At 59.0% G+C, this 13839-nt stretch overlaps 1 protein-coding gene across 1 annotated transcript; it reads left to right on the forward strand.

Annotated features, from left to right (window-relative positions):
* Positions 1 to 4680: 4680 nt before the first annotated feature.
* LOC147651505 (maestro heat-like repeat-containing protein family member 7) lies at positions 4681 to 10271 on the forward strand. Its single transcript, XM_086842802.1, has 15 exons — positions 4681 to 5232; positions 5490 to 5554; positions 5646 to 5795; positions 5970 to 6118; positions 6403 to 6550; positions 6797 to 6984; positions 7074 to 7211; positions 7481 to 7595; positions 7749 to 7886; positions 8089 to 8265; positions 8390 to 8545; positions 8704 to 8805; positions 9198 to 9300; positions 9565 to 9621; positions 9915 to 10271. Exons 1-15 carry the CDS (start codon positions 5094 to 5096, stop codon positions 10103 to 10105), a joined length of 2016 nt encoding a protein of 671 aa, XP_086698928.1. The 5' UTR covers positions 4681 to 5093; the 3' UTR covers positions 10106 to 10271.
* Positions 10272 to 13839: the final 3568 nt, after the last annotated feature.

The following is a 13839-nucleotide window of genomic DNA, read 5'->3' on the forward strand; positions in this document are numbered from 1 at the left end:
CCAGGGGCACACAACACCACCTTTGGCATGCTAGTCCCAACCTCTTTCCCCTCCCAGCAGCATCCACATGTTCTTCCCAGGCCTCCTGCTGCTGCACCCTCAGGCCAAGGCTGGATCTGGTGTCTGCTGCCATAGTTTTCCCCCATTCTTTCCTGGGTCCCAGCAGGAAATCTGGGAGCAGAAGCAGCAGCACACTCCTCTGGAGCTTCTCTGTCCCTCTGTTAGCAGTGCTCTCCCTGACAGGATTGGTGCCTGTGCCATTCACTGAGCAATGTGGGGACACAGATGTGGCTATGGCAGGCTGGGCAGAGCGCTTCCACCACAGCCAGTTCAGCCCGTGTTCAGAGCTGCAGCCTCAAGGGTGCCCCTTGCCTCCCTTTCCCTGTTTTCTCTACCTTTGTCTCTACTGGAATCCTTGGTTCTGCACCTTCTGTTTCTGGTGTATTTCTGCCTGAAGTCATTTCTCCTTCAATGCTCTCCCTACTGCCTGCTCTGCTGCCTCAGGAGCAGCCCAGTCCCTGAGGCTCTCTGCATCCATCTTCCAGATCCAGGCCCTGCAGGATGCAGTGACAGAGAAGGCAGCTCAGCAGGACACTCGAGAGAAGGAGCTGCTGCAGGAGCTGGAAAAGTCCCAAGCAGGAGAACAGAGCTTGAGGGACGCTGTGCATGTGCTGCAGGTTGAGATGTCTGAGCTGCGTCTGAGGCTCCAGAGCTCTGAGGAAAGAGCAGAGGCCATGGCCACACACTGTGAGGCCATGGAGATGGAGCTGAGGATGGCTCAGGCTGACAACAACCAAATCAAGGCCTGCAATCAGGAGCTGCAGACACTGTTGGAGGAAACTCAGCAAGGTACAACTTCTCTCCCATCCATTGCCCCATCCTGTTCCACCAGCGGGGATCTCTGATCCCATGCAGAGGTAAAGGCCTTTGCCCAGAGATGGCAGACAGGAAAAACAACCAGCACGAGACTTATCCATCCAGGCGCCAGTCAAAGTTTATCTCAAGAATGATGCTGTGGCTGGCGGTGCCAACTGGCTCTGCTGTGGCTGGTCCCATACACAGCTGGTGCCTTTCAGGTGCTGTGTCTGTGCTAAGCAGCTGAAGCTGGATGCCTCAGCTCAATTCCCCCAAATTTCAGGCCCTGTCAAAGCCTCCAGGCTATTGGCCTCTCTGGAGCAGGGCTGCACAGGCATCCCTGCTGCTTTGTCTCTCTTGGATTGTTCACTCAGCACAAGGCCAAGAGCAAACACACTGCTATTCCTCTGAACCTTGCCCCTGCCATTCCTGCTTTTTTCTCTGCCTGGAAGTTTCCTTCCTTTCTCTCAGTTTTGGAAGCTCTTGTGGGCTTAAGGCCTGGCAAACCACGGCAGGCAGAGAAGACAGTGCTGTTGTCTCTGCAGGGTGCCCATCAGTTTACTTTGCTTTGCTTTCTCCCTTCTCTTTCCCCTTCCCTCCTGCAGCAATATGGAGGGCAGAACAGCAGAAGACCTCTCTAGAAACTGCCTTGAAGGAAGAGGCTGTGACTGTTCATCAGAGGTGGCATCACTGCAGAGGAAACTGGAGAGCCAGGAGAAGGAAAGGAAGGATGTGCTGGTGAGAATGGCAGATGCCACAAAGGGCCATTTCCTAGCTATGTTTGCACCTTGTGTTACCAGTTCTAACGAGCACCTTTTTCCAGTTTAACTTTCCTAATTGCATTCTTCTGAACAAGGAGGAAGTCACTGGGGCTGCGGGGCGGGCCGGCACCGCGGCTCCCCGGGCAGCAGCCGGCCCTCTGCCCCCTCCAGAGCCCGGCGCCAGCGGCTGCTGCCCGGTGCCTCAGGGCTGGGCGGGCACGGGAGGCCGGGGCTGGCCGCAGGCAGCAGTGCCCGGCCGAGGGGCAGAGCCCGCACCAACCCTTCCCTCCCGCCGCTCTCTGCAGCTGGCACAGGACAGGAGCCGAGCGGCTGAGCACCTGCACCGGGCCCTGCTGTACCTGGACAGCCCGCAGGAGTCCCTGCGAGCGGCGGCCATCAGGTTCATTGGTGAGCCACGAACCGGGCTGGGCTCCCTCCCTGCCCCGCCGCAGCTCGGCCCCAGCCCCGGCTGCTGCCCCGGCCCTGGAGCCCCGGCTGCCCTCGGGGCTGCTGCTGCCGGCCTCTGGCAGCCGGGGCCCTTGGGCTGAGTCAGGATGCGGCAAGGGCCGGGGCTGAGCCCTGCCGGGGAAGGAGGCCGTGTGGCCCCAGGGCTGGCAGCGCCACTGGCAGGGAGCTGTGCTGCTGGGACCCTGACAGGCTCTGTGTTCCCAGGGATGGCCGGGCAGCACCTCCGGGGGAACAAACGAGAGCTCCAGAGCATCTGTCAGGGTGAGTGAGGGCAGCGGGCTGCCAGCCCCGGCTGCCAAGGGGAGCTGCAATCCCTGCCCCGGCTGCCCAGGGCTCTGCTCCCTGTGCGGACCAGGCCTGGTGTGGCCAGGGCACACACAGAGATTTCAGGGGCACGAGTGCCAATAGTGTCCAGTGGCTTTGGGCTGATCCCTTTGGTCCCTGCTCCCTCCTGGCCATGGCCAGAGCCACCTGGGTTGGCCCTTGCACGGGGCTCTCCTCGGGTCCCTGCAGATCCAGATCTGACCATGGAGATCTGTTCCTCTCTCTTGCAGCCCTTGATGACAAGGCACAGGACATCAGCCCTGCCATCAGAAGGCTGGCTCTGGAAACAGCCTTTGTCCTCCGGGCAGCTCAAGGCTCCATCTTGCAGAAGTGGCAAGATGGATTCCGCAGGGCACGCAAGAACCGCCCTTGTCTGTGGGCCCGTGGCTGGCGGTGCTGCTGGAGCTCTGAGGAGAGCTGAATTGAGAGGCTCTCTGTCTGCCGGGGCCATCTGAGCCGGGCAGGATTTTTCTTTAGGATGTTTTTTTTATTCCTTCTTCTTCGTTCTTTTTAATATAGATATATAGAAATAGAAATATATAGAATATAGATATAGAATTATATATAGAAATATAGAATTATATTTAGAAATATAGAATGTGTTCTCATACCCAGTGTCTCAGGTGCTTTCTCTGGTGCCCAGTGTGCGCAGGGCATAGGGGGAGAGGGGAAAAGGGTGCTTGTGCTCAGCAAGCTGCCCAGGCGTGCAGTGGGGAAGGGAAAATGGCCAGAAGGCCCTCGGCCTTGGGTGGTTCTGCTGAAGCCTTAACGCTGCCCACAGAGGAGCTGGGCAGGGGCTGGAGCTGTGGGGATCGCTGTGATTGTGGTGCCTGGAGATGGGCACGAGGCTTCTCCCAGCCAGGAAGCACCGTCTGTGTCCTGCAGCCTGTGGGTTGCTGGCGGGATTGCTGAGGGCTCTGAGGCTCTCTCAATCTGGCTCCTCTGGAGCTCCATCGGGGCTGCGCCGCTGCCGGGCAGGTTGGCCGGGCTGGGGGAGAGCAGAGGGGCCAGGGTGGTGGAAGCCCTGAGGAAATTGGGTGTCAGAGGCCACGAGCAGCCCCCAGGCAGTCACCTTGTTCCTGTCACCCGCTGCTCTGGTGCTTCCCCTGAGAGACTGCCATGCCTGCAGCAGAAGCCCTCGAGGCTGGGCCTCAGCAGCCCCGAGGTGCCCAGGCTGGGCTGGCTGGCGACAAGGAGGGCAAGGAGGCCCTGGCAGGGCACAGCCACTGGGTGCTGCCAGGGCAGCAGGCAGAGGCAGGGCTGGCGGCCAGCCCGGGCCCCCACGCCTGCCCAGGCCACAGTGCTGAGACCAAGGCTCCCCTGACACAGAGCTCTGTGTCTGCACAGCTTCTGCCTCCATGGGGAGGGTGGTGATGTCTCCTCGAGCAGCGCTGCTGAGTCGCTGCTGCTGAAGCGGCTCTGGACAGAGCAGAAACGGCACCAGAGCGTGCACAGGAACGGCCCTCAGGGCTGGGCTGGAGTGGCCAAGATGCCTCCTTCTCTTGCAGGAATAACAGAGATGGTGGACACAGTCCCTTCAGTATATATGTTCTACAGGCTGTAGTTAGGTTCTTTATTGCAATTGCTATAGAGGTCCTTTCATTGTACATACATTTTATAGATTGTTGCTATGAAGATTCTTATAACATAAATACATTCTGTAGTTCATTGTTGGTGGTGGTGCTGTTGTGTAAATAAATTGTCCTTGTTTGTCACAGGCTGTCTGTCTTTGCATTTGCTTTGGGCACAGGCAGCATTTGCACAGCTGTGGTTTCCCCTTGCCCTGGGTTCCTGAGGCTGGAGGTCCCTGGGGGTGCTGGCACAGCCACCCTGGGGCTGGGGTCCCCGTGCACAGGAGGGAACCACTGGTGGCGCTCCCGGCACTGGGCACCGCTCGTGTTCCTGGGCTGCTGCAGAGCGGTGTCCCCAAGAGCAAAGCTGTCACCAGCAGAGAGGGGGCTCTGACAGGAGCAGCCCCTGCAGCAATGCAAAGCAGGCAGGAAACCTCCTGCCACCCTTCCTGCTGCAGCCACAGGTTTGAGCTGTTCCTAAAGATCCTGTTGGGCTGTCTGAGACACTTGGGCCAAGGCATTGCTTCCAAGCTGGGCCACTTTGGCCGGGCTGGGTGGAGCCCCAGGGCAGGGGGCAGCGTGTGCAACGGCCCTTGGTGACACGGTGCATCATGGTAACCGTGGAATGGAACGGGACAGGGTGTCCAAGGGCCCTTTGTGACATGGGGTGACATTAGTGTTGGTGGTGACACAGCCACACCACAGTGCCTGGTGCACGTGACAGGGCAGGACGGGACAGAGTGGTGCTGTGAGGAGCCCCCGCACGGCGCACTCACTCCTTGCTGACCCAGAGCCTTTCTGAGGCGTTACTCCTGCAGGTCACCTCGAGGCCAGACCACAGCACTCGGTGACCTGCAGCCTTCCCGAGGCTTCACTTCTGGTGAGGTGAAGCACCACACTTCTCAGGTGTGCTCGAGCCCAGACCGTGGCATTTCCTCACCGCGGTCCTTGACGACGAGTCTCCTGTCCTTGTGGCACGAGCCCCTGAGACCCAAGTGCAGGACTGGCTGTCCTGCAGCCTTGCCAAGACTTCACTCCTGCAGGTGCCTTCCAGGCACAGCTGCAGGACTTGCCAACTCAGACCTTTTCTGAGCCACCTCTGCTGCGAGTAGCCATGAATCCAGGCATTGATGTTGAGCAGAGACCTCCAAGTGTCCCCAAGCTGACCTGGGTGAAGGAGGAGAAAGAAGGCCCTGGGACTGCCCCAGCACAGCAGCCTGGAGAGCTGGAGCAATTTCAGCCACCTCAGGAGGGTGAGCGGCAGACCTGGGCCTGCAGCCAGCTTGGCCTCGTCCCATCCCATCCCATCCCATCCCATCCCATCCCATCCCATCCCCCGGGGACACGCCCATGGACAGGACAGAAGTGGGGCTGGGTCAGACGCCCTGGAGCTGTACTCCGTGCCCTGGGGCCTCCCGGGGCTGTCCCTGCCTGGGGAGTGCAGGGCTGGGCTGTGTTCTCCGGCCTTTCCTGCAGCCCCTCAGCTCAAGCTGCGCTCGCTCTTTGCCAGGAGCAGCCATGGAGCGCACTCGAGAGCAGGATCGCAGCCGTGGCCTCTTCCGCACAACAGCGCAGGTACCTGCAGCCATCCCCTCTCCTGCTCAGCCCAGCACCACGCTTGGAGCACTCCATGCAATGTCCCTCATTTCTTGCCCTTCTGCTGCAGATGATTTGCAAATTCATGAAGAGAATTCGGGAGGAAGAGACCACTGCCATGGGCACTGTGGTCAGAGCATACTCTCCCATCTTCAAAACCAAGGCCAGTGCTGCCCTGCTGGACATGCTTGTGGAGGAGGGTCCTTCCAGTCCAAAGCAAGTAAGGCAGTCTTTGGCCTGGCTTCGATCCTCCCAGGAATTGCTTGGCCACGCCAGCTGCTCACTGCGAGCCTTTGAGGCCGTGGCAGTGTGGTGGGAAGAGAAGCACTTCTCTGGGAAGCTGGGCACATTACTCCTGCTGGCAGCTTTCCAAGTTTCCCTGTGCCTTCTCCAGGTGCTCCCCATGGTGAGGTTCATCTACCAGTGGCTCAAGGCTAATGAGTTTCCTGAGTACAATCTGTACAGGCCCCTTCTGGATCTGACAGAGGCACAGCCTGCTGACGTGGTGATGGCTCTCCTGCGTGTGGCCCCATGGTGTGACAGGTACAGGGCCCACGTGCCCAGAGGGCTCAGGGCATCCCCCTGCACAGCCCGGCTCAGGTGTCTGACAAACAGAGGATTCCAGGGCCCTGTGGCTCCTCCCTTTGTCAGCCCTGGCACAGCAGCCCCCGAGCCTGCTGCCCTCAGGGGCCAGTCCCCACAGGGCTGGGCTGCCACTGAGGGGCAGTGGGCAGAGGCAGGGCTGGCAGCCAGCTCAGCTCCCTGCTGCTGCCCAGGCCACGGGGATGTGTCCCAGACCCCCCTGACACAGAACTCTGACCCCACAGAGCTGCTACCACCATGTGGAAGAGCATCATGTGCTCGTGCAGGGCTGCAGAGCCAGCCATGCTGATACTTCTGGATGTGCTGGGCACCTGGCCAGAGCTCAGCATGTGCACCTCCGACGGGGACCACACGGCTGTCCTTGCCCTGGCTGTGAGTTTCTGCAACTGACCTTTGCTCACCCCAAGGTCACCTCTCCCTCAGGTCTCCATCCTCCCTCCTCCCATGGCATCTCCCTGCATCAGGCACTGGGCTCCAACCTGGCCTAGGAGCAGCTCCAGGGCCACCAGGCCGGCTGCTGTCCCTACATCTCCACTGGCCTCTCCCTGCCATGCTCGGGCCCTGCCACATGGACACCTGAGCACTGAGCACTGACTCAGGCTGCTCTGTCCTTCACAGGCAACTGTGGTGATATGGAAGATGCTCCAGCTGCCCTGTCTCCCACATGCAGTGACAGTGTATTTCCCCCGTCTCTTGGTGCATCTGCTCTTGCAAGTGCTGTTCAGCACATTGGATATGCCAGAGAAGGTCGATACTTTCTGGAAGAGATGCCAGCAGCAACACGGCCTTGCCATCAGCCCCAACAGGTGCTCCATGCCAGTCCTCCTGTCCCTGCCATGTCCCCAGGGCAGAAGCCCGTGCTCCCAGCATCACCTGGGCTTTGCTGTGCACACAGGTTTGCAGTGCAGACCCTGAAGGCCCTGCTCTGCCGACTGCACTATGAGGATGTGGTGGCAGCAGTGGAAGACGAGTGTGGCTGGGACACGCTGCTGTGTGCTGGCACGCACCACTGTGCTGTGGGTGTGCTGGCCAGGTGAGCTGCCCCCAAACAGCGTTTGTGCCCCGAGCCTGGGGTGCCCCACACAGTCCCCGTGGTCATGGGCCAGAGGGCCTTGTCACCAAGGGATGGCCAAGGACACTGCACAAGCCTGGGAGAGGAGGGTGCCCAAGAGCAGCTGCTTCCCAAAGGGCCTGGGTCCCCTTGCAGGGTGGTGGAGAAGGGCCAAGCTCCTCCTGGGAGTCAGTCCATGGAGAGGTTTGTCCCGCTGGCTCAGGGTCTTGGTTCCTTTTTCCTCCCATCAGAGCAATGCGTCACGTGTCCCTACCCTTGTGTTCTGCGATTGCATTCTACCTGCTCGGGCTGCTCAGCAAAGACACGGCACACGGGGATTTGGCCGCCATGGCGTTCCTTGTGGAGGTGAGCCTGAAGGGCAGCGCTGTCTCGCTGAGCTGTCTCCCAGCTCTCTGCCCTCTCGGTGCCGCAGCCGCCCGGGACGGTGCCCACGCCCTGTGCTGCTGCCTGGGCCCAGCCCTGTGCGCTGCTGCCCCATCACCGGCCTGTGCCCTTCAGATGTTGGAGTGCCTGGACTCGAGTGAATACCGTGACAGCGTCCTGGAGATCGCATCAAACAAACTGCAGAGCGAGTGCAGGGAGAGGCGTCGCTTGGCACTCAGAGGCCTTGTGGTGCTCGGCAAGAATTCCTCCATGGTGAGAAGGGGGCAGCGGCTGCCGGCGTGGGGCTGGGGAAGGCAGTGGCTTGCGCTTGGCTGGCCTTTGGGCACTGAGGCAGCTGCTGCCAGCTCTCCTGCCTCCTGCCTCTTGCCTCCTGCCCCAGGCCTTTGGCACAGGCCTTTGGCCTCTGGGCCCTGTGGCAGCAGGATGGCATTTCACACACTTGTGTTCCACACAGGCCAAAAGAATGTGGGGCCTGCATGAAAGGCTCGTGGAGCTCCTGGGGGAAAATGACAGCCATGTGCTTGGGATGAGCATCGCTCTCCTCAGCCGTTTGTTCCTGTACAATGGTGGCCCGATAACCATCCCCCTCGGCCTGCAGCTGGCTGAGGCGCTCCTGCCGCTCTTTGACAATGTAAGGCTCTGTGTCTCCAGCCATGGCTGCTGCCTTGGCACTGTGCCCTGGGCATTTGCAGGCCTGTGCCCAGGTGGGCCTGAAGCAGCTGATGCTGAGGTCTTTATTTCTTCCTTTCGTACAGGACGATAGCCAGGTGCAGCTGTGCTCCATGTTCATCTTCCGAGAGATGATGGATTTAGTACCAAAGGAGGGGAAAAAGGCCCTGAAGTCCCACGTGCAGCAGAGCCTGCTCCCACTCTCCTTGCACTGCCATGACGAGAACCAGCGCGTGGTTGATGTGAGGACTCGGCAGCTGCCGTGGCTTCCTGGCAGGGCGCTCGGCTGCCTCCTGCTCTGCTGCCTCGCAGGCTGCAGCTCCCTCCTGGTCTTGGCCCAGGGACGTGGGTCCTGTGCCCTGGGCTGTGGTGCCATCTCTGGGTCTCTGCTGCTCTCCAGGCCTCCCGGGAAACGCTGCTCTGTTCCGCCCGATTCCTGAAGAGGAAGGATCTCCAGCAGATGCTGCGGGTGGATCAGACCTGGAGGTTCGGCGAGGGCTTGGTAAGGGCGGGCTGGAAGCCCCAGCCCAAGGTTGGAGAAGCTCAGTGTGTGCGGCTGGCAGCTGTGCCCTGCCCAGTGCCGCACCCAGGGCCGCCAGCCTGTGCCCCACACGCTGCTCCCTTCCCTGGGCCCCGCGGGCTCTACTCCAGCCCCCTGTGGCCCCGAGCCGTGTGCCCATGGAGCCCCGGCACCGCTGGTCTGTCGGGCAGGGCAGCACCGCGGCTCCCCGGGCAGCCCCCGGCCCTCTGCCCCCTCCAGAGCCCGGCGCCAGCGGCTGCTGCCCGGTGCCTCAGGGCTGGGCGGGCACGGGAGGCCGGGGCTGGCCGCAGGCAGCAGTGCCCGGCCGAGGGGCAGAGCCCGCGCCAACCCTTCCCTCCCGCCGCTCTCTGCAGCTGGCACAGGACAGGAGCCGAGCGGCTGAGCACCTGTACCGGGCCCTGCTGTACCTGGACAGCCCGCAGGAGTCCCTGCGAGCGGCGGCCATCAGGTTCATTGGTGAGCCACGAACCGGGCTGGGCTCCCTCCCTGCCCCGCCGCAGCTCGGCCCCAGCCCCGGCTGCTGCCCCGGCCCTGGAGCCCCGGCTGCCCTCGGGGCTGCTGCTGCCGGCCTCTGGCAGCCGGGGCCCTTGGGCTGAGTCAGGATGCGGCAAGGGCCGGGGCTGAGCCCTGCCGGGGAAGGAGGCCGTGTGGCCCCAGGGCTGGCAGCGCCGCTGGCAGGGAGCTGTGCTGCTGGGACCCTGACAGGCTCTGTGTTCCCAGGGATGGCCGGGCAGCACCTCCGGGGGAACAAACGAGAGCTCCAGAGCATCTGTCAGGGTGAGTGAGGGCAGCGGGCTGCCAGCCCCGGCTGCCAAGGGGAGCTGCAATCCCTGCCCCGGCTGCCGAGGGCTCTGCTCCCTGTGCGGACCAGGCCTGGTGTGGCCAGGGCACACACAGAGATTTCAGGGGCACGAGTGCCAATAGTGTCCAGTGGCTTTGGGCTGATCCCTTTGGTCCCTGCTCCCTCCTGGCCATGGCCAGAGCCACCTGGGTTGGCCCTTGCACGGGGCTCTCCTCAGGTCCCCGCAGATCCAGATCTGACCATGGAGATCTGTTCCTCTCTCTTGCAGCCCTTGATGACAAGGCACAGGACATCAGCCCTGCCATCAGAATGCTGGCTCTGGAAACAGCCTTTGTCCTCCGGGCAGCTCAAGGCTCCATCTTGCAGAAGTGGCAAGATGGATTCCGCAGGGCACGCAAGAACCGCCCTTGTCTGTGGGCCCGTGGCTGGCGGTGCTGCTGGAGCTCTGAGGAGAGCTGAATTGAGAGGCTCTCTGTCTGCCGGGGCCATCTGAGCCAGGCAGGATTTTTCTTTAAGATGTTTTTTTTTTCTTCTTCTTTTTTGTTCTTTAATATAGAAATATAGAAATAGAAATATATAGAATAGATACAGAATTATATATAGAAATATAGAATGTGTTCTCATACCCAGTGTCTCAGGTGCTTTCTCTGGTGCCCAGTGTGCGCAGGGCATAGGGGGAGAGGGGAAAAGGGTGCTTGTGCTCAGCAAGCTGCCCAGGCGTGCAGTGGGGAAGGGAAAATGGCCAGAAGGCCCTCGGCCTTTGGTGCTTCTGCTGAAGCCTTAATGCTGCCCACAGAGGAGCTGGGCAGGGGCTGGAGCTGTGGGGATCGCTGTGATTGTGGTGCCTGGAGATGGGCACGAGGCTTCTCCCAGCCAGGAAGCACCATCTGTGTCCTGCAGCCCGTGGGTTGCTGGCGGGATTGCTGAGGGCTCCGAGGCTCTCTCAATTCGGTTCCTCTGGAGCTCCCCAGAAGGGAGCACTGGGGCCTCTGAGCCTGGGCTCAGGCTCCAGGAAGCCTTGGGGACTGTCTGGGCTGTGTGGGTACCCCAGGGTGCTGCAGGCTCAGCTTCAGCTGCCGGGTGCCAGCGTTGCACGGCTGCTGTGTCCCCATGGACAGGGTTTGCTTTGGAGCCTGTGCTTGTGGTGGCACAGGGAGCTCCGAACTGAGCTGGGCATGGACCCACAGCCCAGCCCTGCCACCCTTGCAGCTGCTTTGGGCTGGGGGCCGGAGCAAGGGGAGCCCTGGGATCTGCCCCTGACAGATCCCTTCAGACTGCACAAGGAAATGCTGGTGCTGGTGGCAACCCTGCCCAGGGCAGGCTTGATTCCTTTCATTTTATCCCTCAACACCAGAGTGCATTTAGTTCCTCTCCAGGGATAACACAAAATTCCCTGCTGGTGCCCATGAAGCTGCAGCCCCTCCCGGGCTCACCCCTGCCCCAGCTCTGGGGTCCTGAGCACAGAAGGAGCTGGAGCTGTTGGAGGCAAGGCAGTGGAGGCCCCAGAGATGCTGCAGGCTGGAGCCCCTCTGCTCTGAGGAAAGGCTGAGAGAGCTGGGGCTGCTCAGCCAGGAGGAGAGAAGACCTTGAGGAGGCTTCACTGCAGCCTCCCTGGCTGGGGGCTGGACATGGGGGTGTTCCTGAACACTCATGAATCTCAGCCCAGCCCTCTCCTCAAGCAGAAAATAGAAAGAAAAAAATATTAAATGGACAAAGAAAAGGGGGAAGTGTGTTTATTTGTGTATCAAGAACTTGGGGTGAAAAAATTAGCCAGGTGTCCTCAGATCCTTTGTGTGATGCAATGGATAGGTACAATAAATCCAGTGGAATCCCAGTGTTTCCTTGGCTGAGGAGAGCCAGCTGCCCCTGTTGGGGACACCAGCCCAGGAGGCTCCAGGGCTTTCTGGGATTTGGGAGCATTTTTCCTCCAGCTTGTTTTCCTGCTGACAGGTGCACAGCTTCCAGGCCACTTCCACTCTCCCAGGCAAGGCATCAGAGGGGTTTAATGGAAGCTGTGATAAAATGTCTCTGTCTTTACTCACAGCTATAAACTAACCAAGGAAAGCCGTACTCCTGGTAAAAATCACTGGATCACTTTGGACTTCAGGCTTTAATTTTTACCAAGCTTTGATTTTCATCAGGATTTAATTTTACTCAGATCATCTGACTTTCAGGACATACATTAATCTTTCATTTTCATCAGACAGTGAAAAGCTGTCTGATTGGTAAAAACCCATTGGTGAAAGCTCAATGGGTTCTGGTTAGGGTGGTGGGCCTGAGCTTTGTGGGTGTCTCACTGCATTCCCTGGCTTGGACAAGCTGCTCTTGGTCCAAGTGTCCCGAGCCAGAAGCCTGATGAGGAGAAAGGTATATGGGAAAACAAGTTTCAATAAAACCTTTGAGCTCTTGTTATAAATGTTGGGAAGAGATGCTGACTATTCCTTGCTCACCAGGTAAAGCTAAGGAGTTTTTAAGCATGGAGCTGAGAATAGCAGATTGGCTGGAGAAGAGGGTGATGCCCAGACGTGCACACTGCCCACCAAGGCAGGAGAGGACCGTGCCCTCACACCCCATGAGACAGCCCTGGTGGTTGTGCTGACCCTGTGCCAGGATTCCCTGGGGCTGCTCTGCCTGAGCCCCCCTCAGCTGGCTGTGCTTGTCCTGCCTCCCTCCTCCTGTGGTTGTGCTCCCAGAGGGGTGTTTGTGAGGGGCTGTTGGAAAAGCAGATTAATGAGCGAGACATTGAGAATTAAACCAATCCAAATCCACACAGTAAATAGGGCTGCTGTCAAGTGCTGTTCCCGAGGGAGATAATATCCCTTCCCCCTTAATTTCTTAGTAAATCCATTATGATTAATGTTATTACAGTGGGAACACTATTATTATAAATACATGGGTGATGGCAGAGCTGCAGCATTAATAATACTGGGTATTACTTAAGTAATTAGCTGCTGTTTTTGGTAGGACTCTTACCCTGCTGCATTAAGCTGAGCCTTGCATTGCAGCCTTCTCTGGGCTGTCTCTGCTGCAAGGACACAAAGTGAGAAGCATCTCCTTCCTTCTGGCCAAAAGCCACCCCCCCCACCCCCCGTGGCACTGGCACTCAGCTGAGCTCCCAGTGGGTTGGTGGCACCTGTGGAAAGCCTGGGACACTGCTGATGGAGTCTTTTGGTGTTGGAGACTAGCAACAAGTGAAGGAGGGAATGGAAGCAGGACCTGGCACCTCCAGGTGAACCTCAGCCCTTGGGGACCAGGGGACATAAGAGGACACTGCAGCCCATGGGGACCTGTCGCCCTGAAAACTCAGCTTCTGAGCTTGCTAACATAGTTTTCTAATGACTTTCCCAGGACAGTAACTGTAAACATAGATATGTGTACATTCTTTCTGTTACACGTCTTCTGATGGGCATTTCTCATGGCCAGGCAGTGAGAAAGTGTTATCCTGAGCATCCAATCCCTGGCCATGGTAAGAAGCCTATAAATCCTGGGAGGAAAAATAAACTCTGCTCTTTCTTCACCACACCTCAACCTGTGTCCGCGTGATCTATTGATCTTCAGCGGTAACAGGGACCAGGGCCAGCTTGGCAATATTCTTGTCCCTCCTTGTGGCCTCACGGCGTCAGAGCTTCTCTGAAGGATTTTCCAACCTTTTTTGCTGTATTTCATAGATCTGTGGAATCATTAAGGTTGGAAAAGTGCTCTATGATCATTGACGGCCAGCTGTTCTCCCAGCACTGCTAAACTAAACCATGTTCCCAAGTGCCACATCAACAGGGGTTTGAAATTCCTCCAGGGATGGAGGATCCACCACTGCCCTGGGCAGCTGTTCCAGTGTTTGACAGCCCTTTCCATGAAGAAATTTTCCCTAACATCCAACCTAAACTTCCTCTGCTGTAACTGGAGGCCCTACTCCTTTTGTCACTTGTTGGGAGAAAAGCCTGACTCCCACCTGGCTCCACCCTCCTGCAGGAATGGAATCAGCAGGAGCCCTCCTTAGCTGGGGGGTGGCTCTGCCTTTTGCTGCTCCTGCCTTAGCGCCCTGCCCCTGCTCCCCAGGGACCCCAGGTGCTGCAGAGGGCCCTTCCCCTCCTCCATCCCCATCCCCTGCTGCTCCTCACACAAACAGGCTGCACAGCTCTTTTTCATCCCTTCAAATTAGCACCTACTTAAAATTCCAAAGCAAATACATTTTT

Source organism: Cyanistes caeruleus, chromosome 9 (genome assembly GCF_971803275.1).
Source record: "Cyanistes caeruleus chromosome 9, bCyaCae1.hap1.1, whole genome shotgun sequence".
NCBI classification, from domain to species: domain Eukaryota; kingdom Metazoa; phylum Chordata; class Aves; order Passeriformes; family Paridae; genus Cyanistes; species Cyanistes caeruleus.

Excerpts from the sequence above, each read along its gene's own strand:
- LOC147651505 (XM_086842802.1), top strand. The coding sequence starts at position 5,094 with ATGAATCCAGGCATTGATGTTGAGCAGAGACCTCCAAGTGTCCCCAAG. Across the intron at positions 5,796-5,969 it reads GTCCTTCCAGTCCAAAGCAA|GTGCTCCCCATGGTGAGGTT; the intron begins GTAAGGCAGTCT and ends TGCCTTCTCCAG. Across the intron at positions 8,266-8,389 it reads TCCTGCCGCTCTTTGACAAT|GACGATAGCCAGGTGCAGCT; the intron begins GTAAGGCTCTGT and ends CCTTTCGTACAG.